The following is a 14,974-nucleotide window of genomic DNA, read 5'->3' as shown; positions in this document are numbered from 1 at the left end:
CTATAAAATATTTGTTTGTTACGCTTCGTTAACTCTCAATTGAGCACTCGTTAAAGACCTCGCTAACAGTCTTAAACGCCTGAGGTGAAGTGCGTTTGAAGTGTTTCTGCAAAGTATTTGACTGGAATATTTTTATGAATCTTGTAAGCTTTTTGCGTTATAGGTGGGTAACTTATTATTTTTGTTGAATCATTTGGAATGTAAAATAATGACTTGTAATAAGGTTATGTTTTCCTTTTACCTCCTCATTTTTCCGTAGAACAAAACATACTACACACAAACCAGTATTTCGATATAAGGTTAATTCAAACTTCGCCAATTCGAACTTTTCGGCTGCTTAATTTGAATATTTTGTTAATGCGAGTCAGCGGATTTATCGAATTAATCATTTATTTTGACACATTATGCAGGACGATGTTTTTTTTCAAATAGCAAAATTTCGTAAGTGTCAATAAGTTCAACGAATGTGTCAAGAAAAAATAGGACGTTCTACCGTTTGTTTGTAGGTATTTTGTAATCTATTGATGAACACACGTATTTGTAAAAACGTCTTTTTGAAATCAGAGTTTTAAAATTCCTGTTTACAAGAAAAGTCGAACTAAACCCCAACTTCATTCCCAGGGCTTATTGCCTCACACCGGTGTTTCACTCGGGCAGATCTGGCAATAAGTGCAGCCTCGGCGGGAAAAACACGAAACCCTAGAAACAAGGTTGAACATAACTTAATACAAATAAAATATCTCTTTTGTCGCTCTGGTGCACTGCATAAATGTTATGTTCACTTTGTCTATCGGATAAGTTTTTATGTGCGTGTGTGTTTAAGTTTATTATTATTGAGCAAGGTCCTTGTTTATCACACAAACGTCAGCTTCCTCCTGCTCCTTCTTAGGAGCTGTAGGTAATGGTCGTCCCGCTAGCACAACATACACGTAAAAGATGCCCTAGGAACAAGGTTAAGATGTTATAATAATATCATTTTCTCTTTTTGTTTCGAGTTTCTTTTTCTCTCAAGAAAACAGAAGTTAGAGAATATACCTAAGCTTTTTCTCCTTCCTCAGCAAGCTTGATCTCTTTCATTGCAGCGCTATTCAAACAAGAATTATTAGAAATTGCGGCGGCATTGAAAATTAAAAAAGGCCTGGGGATGAGATCGAATCTTCGACTTCTTTCAAGATAATGTTGTTCAATTTTGTTCCTACCAAATGATAGTCCTTGACTTCAAGTTTTAATTTAACCATCATAAAAATAATGGAGAAATCTCAGTTCTTCTGAATGAGCTGCTAGTGCATATTTATGTCTTAAAAGATTGGACAGTCATGTTATTTTTACGTCCTTCTGATTTTAGTTAATGATGACATAAACACACACCAAATGGTTGTCAAGGTAACATCCAAAAGGGAAACACATGAAGAATTTGACATATTTTGTTGCATACTTAGTCATTTTCTTTCTTAAAAATGGTAAGAATGTTAGTTTACATGACCCTTGCGAGTTCATCGCAAAGTTTGTGTTTTCGTATAATTATGGTTCCAGGAGAGGCCAGCCTCGCCCCAGCGTTTTCTTTTTCTCTTTCTGATAATCTGTCGAAGAGAAAGAGAGAACGACACACCTGGGGATGAGATTGACGGAAGACAGTAGTGGATTAGTGGTAGGACAGCTAAGGCTCCCTGGTTAAAATTCCGCATGGCCTGCTTTATTCGCTTTAAAATAATTTGGACTGTTTTCAAATGAAATGATGACTACCTTTTACAGTGGTTATTAGAACAGAAAGTTGCCATTAAGAGAAAAATTTTAAGAAAGGGGCACTCAATGGAAGAATTTATCTTCATTGGTAATGTAAGGCAGGCATATTTACTCATGCGGTATAAATATGTTAAAGGCACACTCATAAAAACTTTAAGCAAGTCATTCCTTGACAAAAGTATCAACATCTATCTGTAGGCTACGTCAAGTGTTGTCCAGATTACTTACCGCCAAAGAATGGGCGTATGATATGTGATCATCTCTTGGGGAAGTACTGTACGCCCTCATGCGACGAAGGCTATGTACCTGCATCTCTTCCCGCCTGGGCGTACGTCTGTAATCCCACAACAAAAAGGTGGATGACCTACCCAGAGTTTTACCCACTGCCATGGCCAGACTGTGTAGTTAAAGGACAAAGGTTAGTAAGTTACACCTATTTTTTTTCATGCGTGCGTTTATCCCAGCTTAGTGGCTAGGATAACTCTATAGCGAACGTTGTTTTAAATTTACATAATCGCCTCTTTATAACGCAGATGTACTTCATAGCCTTGTCTCCAGCACATCTAGTATCTTTTTTGACATCAGGACAGAGTCGTCTCGCCGTCCAGATAAAAAGGAGACAACAGGCGCTGTGAGCGATGTTAAGTATTATATTTCATTTCTTTATTTATTTAGAAATATAAAAACTGCCGGCAAATCTTTTGTTCCACAGAACTTCAGCTTTGCGCAAACAAAGATATATAATCCTTTCGGTGTTAGTGAAACCAAATTATCGGTTGGTTTGGCAACAAAGCGCGAAAAACTTGCTGAAAATAAATTCAACTCAACGAAGGAGAACGTTCAACAACAAAACAAGACAACACCATCGAATTCCGACTTGAAATCTGTTTCCTCCACACTTTTTGAAAACTCCTCGCAAGCCCTTTCGTATCAAGTTGTTGAACACCGTCAAAATAACCGAACAATGATAAACAAAGTGGATTTGACTAATGTGACGTATAGTCATGGCGTGAACCAGAACATGGTGGATATTGGTAATGTTTCGATAACAGCAACCAGAGCCCAAGTTCCATTGTCCGTTAATGTAACTGAGGTAAAACAAAAATTAAATCAAAGTAAAATTCGACAAGAAGGAAAAGATAAAAAGAGGAAGAAGAAAAAGGGAAATTCAAAACAAAAAGATCAGACTGAGCCAATGCCTTTCCATAGAGGGTTAACATCTACCACGCATAAACGAATACCACCGCATAAATCGATTGTAACCATGACAAATACGGAGATAAATGGCGGAATAAAAGAAAAGAAGGATAATGTTGAGATAGTCACCAGGACTACACTAATTATTAAATCTGATAACAAAAATCATATAAGTATCGTGCCAGCTGTCAGAGACGTCATAGCTGGAGAAGATAACACACCAGGTGCGAATCATACTACAAATGAAATTCAACATAATATTACGAGTAGTATCGCCAACATTAATGCGTCCATGTCAGAACACCAAAATAGTACCACTTTTAAGACGATTTCTGCGAACTTCAGTGGAATGCCAACTATGTCTGAAACTTACAAGAATATTTCATTACTTAATAATACACTTCCTAGTATTAACTTCACGCGCAATGACACTGTTGTCAATAATACTGACACAAGTACGTCTAACAGTACTACAAGGACAATTAATATGCCACAAAATAGCACTGTCTCTGCTGGAAATTATACCATGTCGCCTCTTTCTAATAAGACTAGTTCTGCAATCACTGCTGTTCACGACAATGTCACATTGTTCGGAACAGTAGAAGATAATCAAAATAATGGCCACACGTCCTTTAATAAAACGGTAAACAATACTCAAGCGTCTTCAAGTAATACAAAAGATAATCATAATAGCTCCAGCATCAACAGAGAATCCATGCATCCTGCAAATATTTCTACCGATAATGACCTAATGCTGAAAAATGCGCATTTAATTCAACCTTCCAAAGATGGTAAGACTGTCCACAGAGCAAGTAAAAATGCTAATAACACTAATCTTATCTCAGGCGAAGATGAGAAGTATGACCACAGAAAAAATATAAGTAACAACGGAGAACATGGACAGACTCATCGAGATTCACAGAGTATAGACTCTAGTGAAAAAAGAGAGAGGGAAACTGACCATAAAAAGGATGCAGAAGAAAAGCAAAAAATATGGAACAACAATCGTAATAAATCACTAGACACTGAAAAAATACAGTCAATTCATAAGAACGTATCAAATGATGAAGAAAAACCTGATTTCATGTTAAACAATCTCGAAAATGGCACAAAGCGTAGTGATAGTAACGGGCTACAAAGTAATATCTCTTCAGATGCTCTTAAAAAAACTTTAAAACCTGTTTTTACCAAAAGAGATTTAAATTTATTGCGTCATATGGTGTCTGGTGGGATGTCTAACTCGAAACGTTCAGAACTTCGACATGTTTCATCAAGCCTTTGGTCCAAAATGTTGGGTTTAACTGCCAATATCGATAATAAATCGTTTCGAAAACCTCGTATGCCTACGCGTAAAGATTTGGCTAACAGAGACTCGCCCATTGCTCGGTTAATCATGTCGAAAGTGAATAAAAATGGAGAATATAAATTTCATGATACTATTAATCCGTTTTTATACGGACTAAAACACGGAGCGTTATCACGTTCAAAAACAGCAGAATCAAATCCTTTTGCACGTCAGTTTGTTTGGAATGGAGCTACATATGTACCGGCAGCTGAAGCAGGGAGCTTCTTCTCTTACTTAAATAGTGAAAGTGGCGGTGGTTTATCACCAAAAAGTAATTACCGCTGGAATGGAGCTACTTTTGTACCGAGAGAAGAATCTGATTCAAATTCCGACCCTTCCGGTTCCGATAGTGCAAAGAAAAAGGTTTTTCCTGATGATATTACAAATAAGGAGATACAGGGAATACTAGATATGTGGAACGGTTATGCATCAAAGAATTCGATTTCAATACCAGAATCAAATTCCCTTCCTGCAAATGAAAAATCGGATTTTAATCCAAATAATTCGGGTAACTCAGGTAACGCAGAAACAGGGGGAAATCAGGGATCCGTGAACACGCCAGCTCAGATTAATAGTCAACAATTAGCAAACACCCCTTCACCGCCAACAACTAAACGACCGGAGAAACTTTATTACTGGGATGGAGAAAAATATGAACGTTTAACTGCAACGAGTAACCTTGCAGAAGGCACCATCAAGTACAAATTTGATGGTCAAAATTACAATCCAATAGGTCAAATACCATATGACCAGTTTGTTACACCTTCTATTACGACAACAGAGAACAAGCCTACTAGTACTCCAGCAACGTACAATAATTTTCCGACGGTGACAACGACGGTTACGTATCCTTCCTACGATTGGACAGGTGCCGTGTTGCAGCCTCAGACTCAAAGTCCAGAGTCTTCAACTTCGCAGTACGTACATGCGCAGTATAAAAGTGATCAATCAAACACTTTGAGTGAATATGAAAAAAAAACCACACCAGCAAAAATGGATAACAATATTGAGAACATCTTGCAAGCCCATTACCCACCTCCACCACCGCCACCTCCACCACCACCACCACCGCCACCACCACCACCACCTTCACTACCGCCTCCACCGCCACCTCCGCCTCCGCCACCACCACCTAGTGAATCTATTGATCAAGTTGTGGCAGGAGAAACAGCCAAAGCTGCAGCATCACGTGTAAACCAAATACAATCCTCAGATCTGTTTAAAGCGAATATAGACTTTCCGACTAAAGGAGTAAGCGAGACAAATTCATATGACGTTATCAAGGATAACACAAGTATTATGTCAACAACACAACCTGTTACTCAGTCTTCTATTGATTTACCCAAACTTCCTACTTCAAAAACTGCAATAGAAAACAAACCGACACAAGCGATTAAAGCTGAACCGGCAGGAATTCTGCTCCCGCCTCCAAATCCATATGCTGCCAATCCGAGCACAGTTAGTGTTCAAGTGACTAATCAAAATCATGTTACCTTTATCGATCCAAAATTATCCCATGCTGAAAGAATAAAAACTTATATAAAAGACCCTGAAAAATCAAATTATATTAAAGATTTGCCCAAAGTCAACCCGAATCCAGCAAATCCGTTTCGGGAGGACGCTGAAGATTTGCAAGCTGTGATTGAAAATGATTTAAACATCAAGCGAGAAATTGAATCGTTGTCGCAACTTTATGAACACTCTTCTGCTGATACACTGGTTGATGTTCCAGCAGCTTTCAAGCAACAAGCTGAGAATGCAAATAACAGGTGAGCATCATTTGTATTCACTTTCAGCATGACTCGTGCTTTGAAAACGTTTTATATGTCAATCTCGTCCCCCGTTTTTTTTTTTTTTTTCATTCTGACTGAGTGGCGTCAAATAAATGATTAGATTTTCAAACGTTAAGGTGGTTTTACAGGAGTTACTGCTACCTCCATAGAGATCTTAGAATGTTGAAAATTATACATTCTCGTTCCCGGGGTATCTTTGTCCCCGCGCCGTTATCACGGAGCGTCCAATTAAACGCTAAAAGCACCTGTTGTCAAATCCATCGAAAAGGCATATTAACATGGGAGAGAAGTTGGAAATGTATATAGTCATAACGCGCAAGAACACATATGGGGAAAAGTTAATGGGCGTGAAAATTTAAGTTATGACAAAAGTTTGAGAACCCAATCCAGTTTACCTTTTCTTCTGCCATTTAGTTAAGAAATGAAGTAAAGTAATAAGCCTAAATTAGGCGCAATTTCTGCCACTTCAGTTCAACATATATCTTGGCGTGCGAATTGATACGCGCTAGACCTCAGCTCCTTGTTTAAAATAATACTAGTGCAGTGTAAAACACGTGGGTTGTACACGAAATTCTGAATGTATGCATTTTATTGCTGATGTTCTGATAAAAAATTTATCGCGAAAAAAGATTAAATTAAGCATGGCGGAATAATTTTTTTAAAGAGGTCTGGAAACGAAGTAGTCTTTGGTAAACACACAATCACGTGCGTTATGAACAAGACTTTTATTTATTCATTTCATAAGTATTTGCTAACCAAGCCTAACAACATCATCACAACGAAACATAAGTAAAATGTTTTTGTATTCGTTCTTATTTTTTTCTGTTCTTAAAATGTAAACAGTATTGACAACAAGGTGAAATTGTTCTTTAACTCCATTTATTTATTTGTTTATTTTTTGGGGGCGAAGGGATTGTAAAAAGAGATGTTTATTACCAAAAATATTTGTTTTAGATAGGGCATAGACTTTAGAAGTTTTTTTCGAAAATACAAACACTTCTTAAAAGTTTTCGATATAAAACAAAAAAGTATATTTTTTTCGTTCTGTGAGGGCTGGGTCGAAAAAAAAAATCTTTTATTTTATATACGCAGATTTATAATAATTAGGCGAGTCTAAATTTAAAAAAATGTTAAAACTTAAAACATACATTCATCGGAAAAATCACAAGGTCATCAAAATATAATGATGTCAGCATTAATTTCTTATGTCAAATGACTTCTTTTATTTTGCTTAGTTACTGTGCCAAGTTTCAAGTGATAACATTTGACTTTCCCTGAATTTTTTGGGCTGTACAAATACCACCCCACCCCCAGATCGTCTGCTGTAGTGTACGATTTGAAAAACAAACAGAAGAAATTTGACCTGATGCCACTTAGAGTTGTTTAAAAAAAGCTTTAAATTGCTTAACAGTTGCTTGGAAGAAAATCGAACCTATCCATTTAGTTCGGCGAAATACGCATGCGAAAATGATTAGTTATGAGCAAATTTTGGGATGCTGGTTGTTTACATTCAAGTTTAAAGAATGTATTAACAAAATGTTGACTTTCACAGCTTTTAACTGGCAGTTTAACAAAATCGTTGTTAGTTATAAAGAGGGTATTGGTAGTGGTAGTGTGACAAAAACAACAAATTTTTATATAATTTTCACGCAGCAAACAGCTAATTGGTTTAGAAGCAAGAAAAGGAAAAAGTTTTCTTTACATGAATGTATATAAACGATTTTCTAAGAAGAAACGAAATCTCTGAGCTTTGTTGGCATTTGATTTGGCAGAGCGATTTTTAAAACCTTAGTTGAATACATATAGTGTTGCTTATATCCAATATTACTTATAAAGTTGATTTTAAGATTAATTTAGTTTTTTTTAGTCCAGCTTGAAAGCAAACGCTCTTGTCAATTTAAAAAAAACCTTACAAGAATGTTAAAAGTAAAAAAAAACCTCTTTCTAGATTACTAGTATCTCGGCTTATACCACCAAAACCAGACTTAGAGCAAGAGCTAAATAACGACCTTCATAACAAAGCTCCAGATGACACGGCAGCCGGAAAAGACATCGAAGCCGCGGACCGATATCTCCAAAAAGAAGAAGACCAACAAAACTTCGCTCAATCGAATGCAGTTGTCCAAACAAACGGCAACGATAAAGAAAGAACAGAAAGACTAAAAGCTATACTTCAAAAGGCCAAGGATGAAGATGAATACCATAATGACATCATGGGACTCCAAGGGGGAAGAGGGAACACAAAGAACAATGCGAAGGAGGGTTACATTGACAGCCTTAGTATGAAGGAGAAAAACAACATTGAAGAAACGCTAAAGCAAGATATGGCTAAATTAAAATCCGATAGTTTCCAAAGTAAACCGATATCCGATACTCCGTCTGAACAACCTGAAATTCCTGGGTCAACGGATAATAAATTATCCGGAGATTTAGGCGAAGACAAATTCGTCCTGAGCGTGGCAGATATAAGAGAATTATTGAAATTAACGAAGCTTGCAGAACGTGAGTCCGCTGCTAAGAAGCATGGCCTAACTTACCCAACAATTTCAAATTCTCATGCTATGCAACTTTTGCATAAGCCGGGTATAAAAAAATTCCTTACTTACTTACAGAAGAATCACTCTCTAATACGAGAACGAATTGGAACAGACAAATTAGGAGAACTGAAGAAGAAGAAGGAAAAATACAAAGCTGAACTAGCTAAGTTATTATCTTCATGGAATAGCAGATACCACCAACTAAAGCTAGCTAACAAGAGAAACCCTTTACCAAAGTTCGTTGGTTAGTGACTGTCACCCACAATTGTCTCATTTCATGTAATACTCATACAATATATTTATTTCCTCTACGACTTTTTATAATCTATGTTTACCGTTTTAAATTATATGTTTTACCCAGGAGAACCCTCCAAGGTTTTACGATTTCAATAATCGTTATGATAACGGTCACTTTTTACCCCGGCTCTCGTAAACTTTTATAATTTGTAAATTATGTATCCCATGTAATATTTGGGTTGTGAATAGTGTAGATAAAATAAATACTTTATATATTCCGCAACGTGTATTTATAACCTCTTTAGTCCTGTGGAATTCCCGCCATTTTCATGCTATCTGAACGGTTTCCGAACTCCAGACACATATAACTGTGATGAATTTCATTGCTCCCTTTTTTAACTCCAATAAACTTTCAGCCTCCCTCTGTTAAAGTCACTTTGTTTTCTTTTTCGGACATGTGAGGGCACCTTCTGCCCTCAAAAGCACTGGTACTTGTTGAAAGGTTTGAGATGTTTGCCACAATCATCAGCCAATCAAAAAGTGAATTGCAAGACTTTTCCAAGAGGGTTCTAGGAGTTTTATGACCTTTTTTCAAGGAGTAATTTTATGCGATAAAATACAAATTTTCAACAAGAAAAAAACTGATACAGAAGATAAATTAATTCAACGAGTTTTTCCTAGCTTGTAACTTTTCAGTATTTTTTCTACAAGCATATTCCATTTCCAGAATTTTCTGGATAACAGCAGTGGGCGGACTTTACATGTACCTAGTTCTCTTATCCTGTGGGTACTCAAGATTTTAAAGTTAAATTTAGTCCAAGTGGGTCAATATCGTTAATCCTAGTGACTTTACTAAATACTTTATTGTGGCAAAGCGCCTTATTGAAATAGTCAAATAATTCTATCCAGCAAGGTCGGCATAGGTCTAAAATCTTAAAATTCCAGATTTTAAGAGAGTTTTGGGGAGACACAAAAAACGTATCAAAACCATTCCATATTTTTGGAGATTTTGTTAGAATTATAGAATGGAATGAAGAGTTACTAACACCTCTTTTTTGAATGCCAGAGACGCTGTCTATTCTGACTTGCAGTAATTATGTAAATACAACTTGTCAGTCCTGTTGCAAGGTGAGTGATCAATGAGTGCTCAAATAGAACATAGTAGTTGTGCTGTGCAAAAATGGATGACAGCAAATGATTTCAGGAGACTTTAGGAGAAATCGAAATATTAGTTTATTCGGGAGATTTTAGGTGTGGCGAATACACGCTTTTTTTTATAAGAAAATCAAAATTCTAAATGGACTGGTCATTAATCTTTTTTTCTTAATTCCCCGTCTGACATTCTTATAAAAATTATTCTTATAAAAGAAAAACCGTGCATATCTGACATGTTTAGCCCTAAGACTCCAGCATGGAAGTCTGGATGTTGGGCAACAGCGTGAGTCTTGGATTTATTATTTTCCCTCCTATTGTCTTTCAAAGAAAAATAAAAGATATAATATATTCATGCATAACTTAAACAATATATTTTAACTTCAAAAAACGATAATTATATATTATATACAATATCAACAATATAATAATTTAAATATTTACAGGTATATGCGGACTAAAAAAATCCCAAGGAGGTAGCACAATTAATTATAAAGCTCTGTTTACATTACAAAGGAGTGAGATTATTCTTTCTTTAAATCTTAATCCCTATAGCATTAGCACATCAAACGTTGCTACGAGATTCCTGAAGGTTTGGGTCATTGTCGCCAATGGTACGCAATGTCATAATTCTTTTATTAATTCATTATAAACAAGTTAAAATTCAATTTAATTTACTTTAAACATTTTACACAAATAAATAAATAATCAAATAAATAAGAAACAATAGAAGCATTAATTACGCCAGCTTTGTTTCCAGTCTCTTCGGAAAAATAAACTTTTTTTCAGTATTATGTAAGTAATTGCTTTGGTACGTATACTTAAATTAATAAATTAAATATCGTTATATTTGTAAGCTCGTTTCCAATCCCCTGCTTGCTAGTGCGAGTCCTGGAAACGAGTTTGCCGTGTAAAATAAATTAGTAAATATAGGTTGGAAAATTTATTTTATTCAGGATAATTTATGAAAAATTCGTGAAAAAATATTCCATGTTTAAAAAAAGCAAATAAATATATTTAAATTAATTTTACTGTTGTTTTTTCTTTGGCGGGGGGGGTATTTACCACGTTGTCACTTCGAGGTAATACTCAGAGGGGTTGCACACAAGGTGAATTACAAACCCCCGTCTCAAATTAAAAAATATATTGTGCAAGTACAGATAGAATGATAAAAAATAGTTGACTGAAAAAATGAAATTTTGTAACTTGTTGAGTTAAATTTAAAAATTGCCATTCGATAATATTTTTTGGAAAAATGCAAGTGTAATGATGACTCAGCATATTCTACTGCACGTGCATGTTATGCATCTTTTGTATCAAAGGAACCATCTGGCCATAAACGACAGTGTCCGAGGATACCTGGAAAATTAAATATAGAAATGTTAGTACCGTAATGTCATCACTGTTTTTAACTCTTGTTTTAGCGCCCAACCCTACATTGAGAACTTAGTAAGAACTTCGAGAATGAATTACGAGGTAAAGTACTTAATGGAGAATTAAATAGTGTATTTTCTTCGAATTCAGCAACAAGTGCAGCTACAAAACTGGAAAAAAATGTTAAAATCAAAGTGTTAATTTTTATATTCAGGCTGGGGTAGCAACAGAAAATTTTAGGGTGATATTGGACCAAAAAATCAAAGCTCTTCCGGTTTTGGAGATAGATGGCGCGAAGGGTGAGGGGGCTCCCCAGACTTAAGGAACACCCAAAAGTACTGGCCTTAATAATGCCATGCTCCTAATTGTGACAAACCTCTCAGACACTCACAAAAGAATTAGAGGAAATGAAATATTTTTTCTTTTCTTTAGGGATTTTTTCAGGTTATACTTGAACTAAAATGTGTAGGTTACATACGACAGTTCCTTACGTTTATGGGCTGTTGCATGTCCACGTAACCAGTTTGTAGAGGACTCATACATGGTACCTGTTGGGTATCATCCATGCAGACAGGTGATGAAGACATAGTTGTTGGAATAGCAATCTTCTCTATGACTCCTTGAGGTGAAGCTGTAATATGAAAAGTATATGCATATTTTTAATTGGTTAAACATTTGGGTTAGACCTATTTGTTGGGCCCCTGCCCCCAGTTGGTGTTCTATTGGTAGCACTTTTTCCGGACTAAATTTCTTGACTTTTTAGCCACAACGATGCCAGCGATACAAAATCAGCAAAAATTTTTAGTTGGTAAAAGAATTAGTTTCCTATACAAAGTTTAGTCATTTTTACGGACTAAAATTTATGAACATAGTAACTTTAAACTTTGACTCCCAGGTATCTTGTATCTTTTTGACACGGGGACGGCGATACAACCATCGTATCGCCGCCCCGGATGTCAGAAAGATACAAAATACCCTGGGAACGAGGTTGAGTCACTTTTTGTGGATAAAGTTTTAGAAATACTAGTTGAATGTTTATGAAATTTATTTTAACTAAAAAAGTTGAAGATATCCAACGTTTGTATCTTCGGTTTTAAGGCAATTTGGAGGTCCTAATGCAAAACAAAAAACAAAACAATAACCAGCAAAAAACTTCGCACAGTCGGTAAATATTTGATTGGCATAAATTAAGTCACTAAGCGAAAATTTGGTCACTTATTTTTTTACTGATAAGGTACATGTGGCTTTTGCAAATAGTACATTTTTAGTATCGATTTCACCTTTAAAAGTCGAATGAAATTTTCACCTGGCTGATAAGTTATGCATGTTTGCTGCTGCTTGTACTGCGGTGGTTCGTTCACAACGGAGAGAATTACAGGCGAAGCATAAGCTTGTTGGTGCGGAGGCATCTGAACAGCAGAGACCATTTGTGGTTGTTGTTGTATGGGTGATGGAGGCACAGGTGTAGCCCATACAATACTTCCATCTGGTGCATAGAATGGTTGAGGCTGGTTATTCCACTGTTGCGCTGGTAGCAAGTAGAACCTTTTCTTGCGGATTCTTGCTGGACCGATCACTAGTTCAATATCACCGTTGTATTGAATCCGTTCTAGTGATTTGACAGTTTCAGCAACGTTCTGGCTATCGAATGTGATGAACCCAAATCCTGCCGTAAAAGAAAAACAAGACTGATGAGAGATTATAATCTATGAAAAGTAAACGAGCATAATGCCTCTATGACAGAGTGCACAGTTGTTTTAAACAATTTCTTCTTAGACTCCCATTTTAAAAGTCTAAACAAAAATAGCCGTCTTATTAAAGAAAGATTTACATTAGCCTTGCGCCAAAGCTATCCTAAATTCGTTGGTCAACGGAAACTTAGAGTCCAAAAAACATAATTTTATAAAAAGTTAGATCAGACTTCAACTGTGTGAAGCAAATTAATTCTCAACCAATCAGAAGTAAATTGGACCACCCTAATATAGACCCATCACACTGGTTACAATGCAAAATCCATATTGTTTCTTAGCACACCTGAATGTATTGTTAAAAAATAAGCCGTAGCTTTAAAAACTGTGGTATTACTCTGCATTAGATGAAAGTGCAGTGAAAATTGAGATCTGAATATTAGGGAGCTGGAAGAGTACAAAATATCGTCTGCAGGGAAAGCATAGGGAGAGTTCCAAGTTTCAAGTCATTCAATGATGAAGAGGAACCAGAAGACATTTAATTTGATTTGATTGTATTTTATTGTTTGAGGTTTCTGGAAAATAAGATGTTTTGATGTCAAAAAAATCGCTTGATTTTATGTTCTAACAAAGAATCATTTCGCCTAAAAATATAGACCTATCCTAAAAAAGAATCATTTCGACTAAAAACAAAGGCCCACCCCAAAAAAGGGTACACCGTTTCACATTAAGTTATCTTCGACGTTTTCTACGCGGAATAATGTGCCTGATACAAAATATCCGATAATCCATTTAGGAATATCTGATATTTTATAGCCTACAAATACATTTTTTTTCGAAAATCTGTAAATGATCTTATAGCTCACAGAAAGTAAGGTTACATGCAAAATATTATTTATTCAAAAACTCCCTTCTTCACGTATTTGGAAACTTGTCTAAAAAAACTTGCACGAAACACGATGTAATTAAAAACACATTCGAATTCCAAAACATTCCCAAAAGACAATGCTTATGCATAAAAATTTACAAACTTAACGTCAGGGTTTTTCTAGTTTTTTTGGTTTACAGTTGATAAAATAGAAGTGTCGAATTTTAAACAGATACCAGAAAAATCAACGTGAAAAAGTGTAAGCCTGTTATGTTATAGAGATTAAATAAAAAAAATATTTTACCTAGCTACCAATTTGTGATGATTTTATGAACTGCTAGCTATACCTTTAAAGCAGCTAGCCATACATAAAAAGGAATACAAGGAATTAAAACTGAACGGAAAAATATTTTCTATTAATGAAAAAAAATTAGTTAGTCAATATGAAACTCACACAAACAAACAAAAAACAAGAGTACTGCACAGACGACTGCTGATAAAGAAATTCAGCCATGTGTTTCCAAATATTCATAACCTCTGCACAGCATTTAAATTTCACGAATCAAATCACATGATCTCACCTTTACTGCAACCATATCTGTCTGAAACTATTCGACATTCGAGCACTTTTCCATATTGCTCAAAAAACGTAAACAAGTCATCGACAGTTGCATCTTTGGCAAAACCTTTCACGAAGACTCGATTTGGAATTTCTACATCTCCTGGCTTCATTTTTGGTACATAGCATTCCGGTTTGGATTGGTTTTCTGAACTTGTTTCTGACATGCTGGTTGACTTTAAAATGTTCGTAGAAAAATGTACGTCCTGCCTGAGAAAACTTTTCAAAACAAAAATTTCTTTCCGAAAAAAAATTGCCAATGTTTCGAATCTTCATTCGAACGGGCGTCTAGGCTACCTGTATCTATAACATTCGAATGAGCAACAACAACCTCGATCCCAGGGCCTGTATCGTTACTATATAAAAAAGCAACACCTGCAGTGTGTTTAAAATACGTTTAGAAATTATGCCAATACAAGGC

The 14,974-nt window shown here is 35.7% G+C and overlaps 2 protein-coding genes across 2 annotated transcripts; one reads left to right on the top strand and one right to left on the bottom strand.

The window, feature by feature from the left end:
• Nucleotides 1-49: 49 nt before the first annotated feature.
• Nucleotides 50-9,130, top strand: LOC130626030 (uncharacterized). Its single transcript, XM_057441140.1, has 5 exons — nucleotides 50-163; nucleotides 1,346-1,460; nucleotides 1,942-2,161; nucleotides 2,419-6,054; nucleotides 8,027-9,130. The coding sequence occupies exons 2-5, from the start codon at nucleotides 1,406-1,408 to the stop codon at nucleotides 8,862-8,864; spliced, it is 4,749 nt and encodes a 1,582-aa protein (XP_057297123.1). The 5' UTR covers nucleotides 50-163; nucleotides 1,346-1,405; the 3' UTR covers nucleotides 8,865-9,130.
• Nucleotides 9,131-11,161: 2,031 nt separating this feature from the next.
• On the bottom strand, nucleotides 11,162-14,859 carry LOC130626042 (protein boule-like). The gene is made up of 4 exons (XM_057441152.1): nucleotides 14,516-14,859; nucleotides 12,685-13,044; nucleotides 11,870-12,009; nucleotides 11,162-11,363 (listed from the first exon to the last, which is right to left on the bottom strand). Exons 1-4 carry the CDS (start codon nucleotides 14,718-14,720, stop codon nucleotides 11,289-11,291), a joined length of 780 nt encoding a protein of 259 aa, XP_057297135.1. The 5' UTR covers nucleotides 14,721-14,859; the 3' UTR covers nucleotides 11,162-11,288.
• Between the last annotated feature and the right edge of the window lie 115 nt (nucleotides 14,860-14,974).

The sequence above is a fragment of the Hydractinia symbiolongicarpus genome, chromosome 14 (genome assembly GCF_029227915.1).
Source record: "Hydractinia symbiolongicarpus strain clone_291-10 chromosome 14, HSymV2.1, whole genome shotgun sequence".
Classification (NCBI taxonomy): domain Eukaryota; kingdom Metazoa; phylum Cnidaria; class Hydrozoa; order Anthoathecata; family Hydractiniidae; genus Hydractinia; species Hydractinia symbiolongicarpus.
Note: the sequence above shows the minus strand (reverse complement) of the source record. Positions and strands in the feature narration are given on the sequence as shown.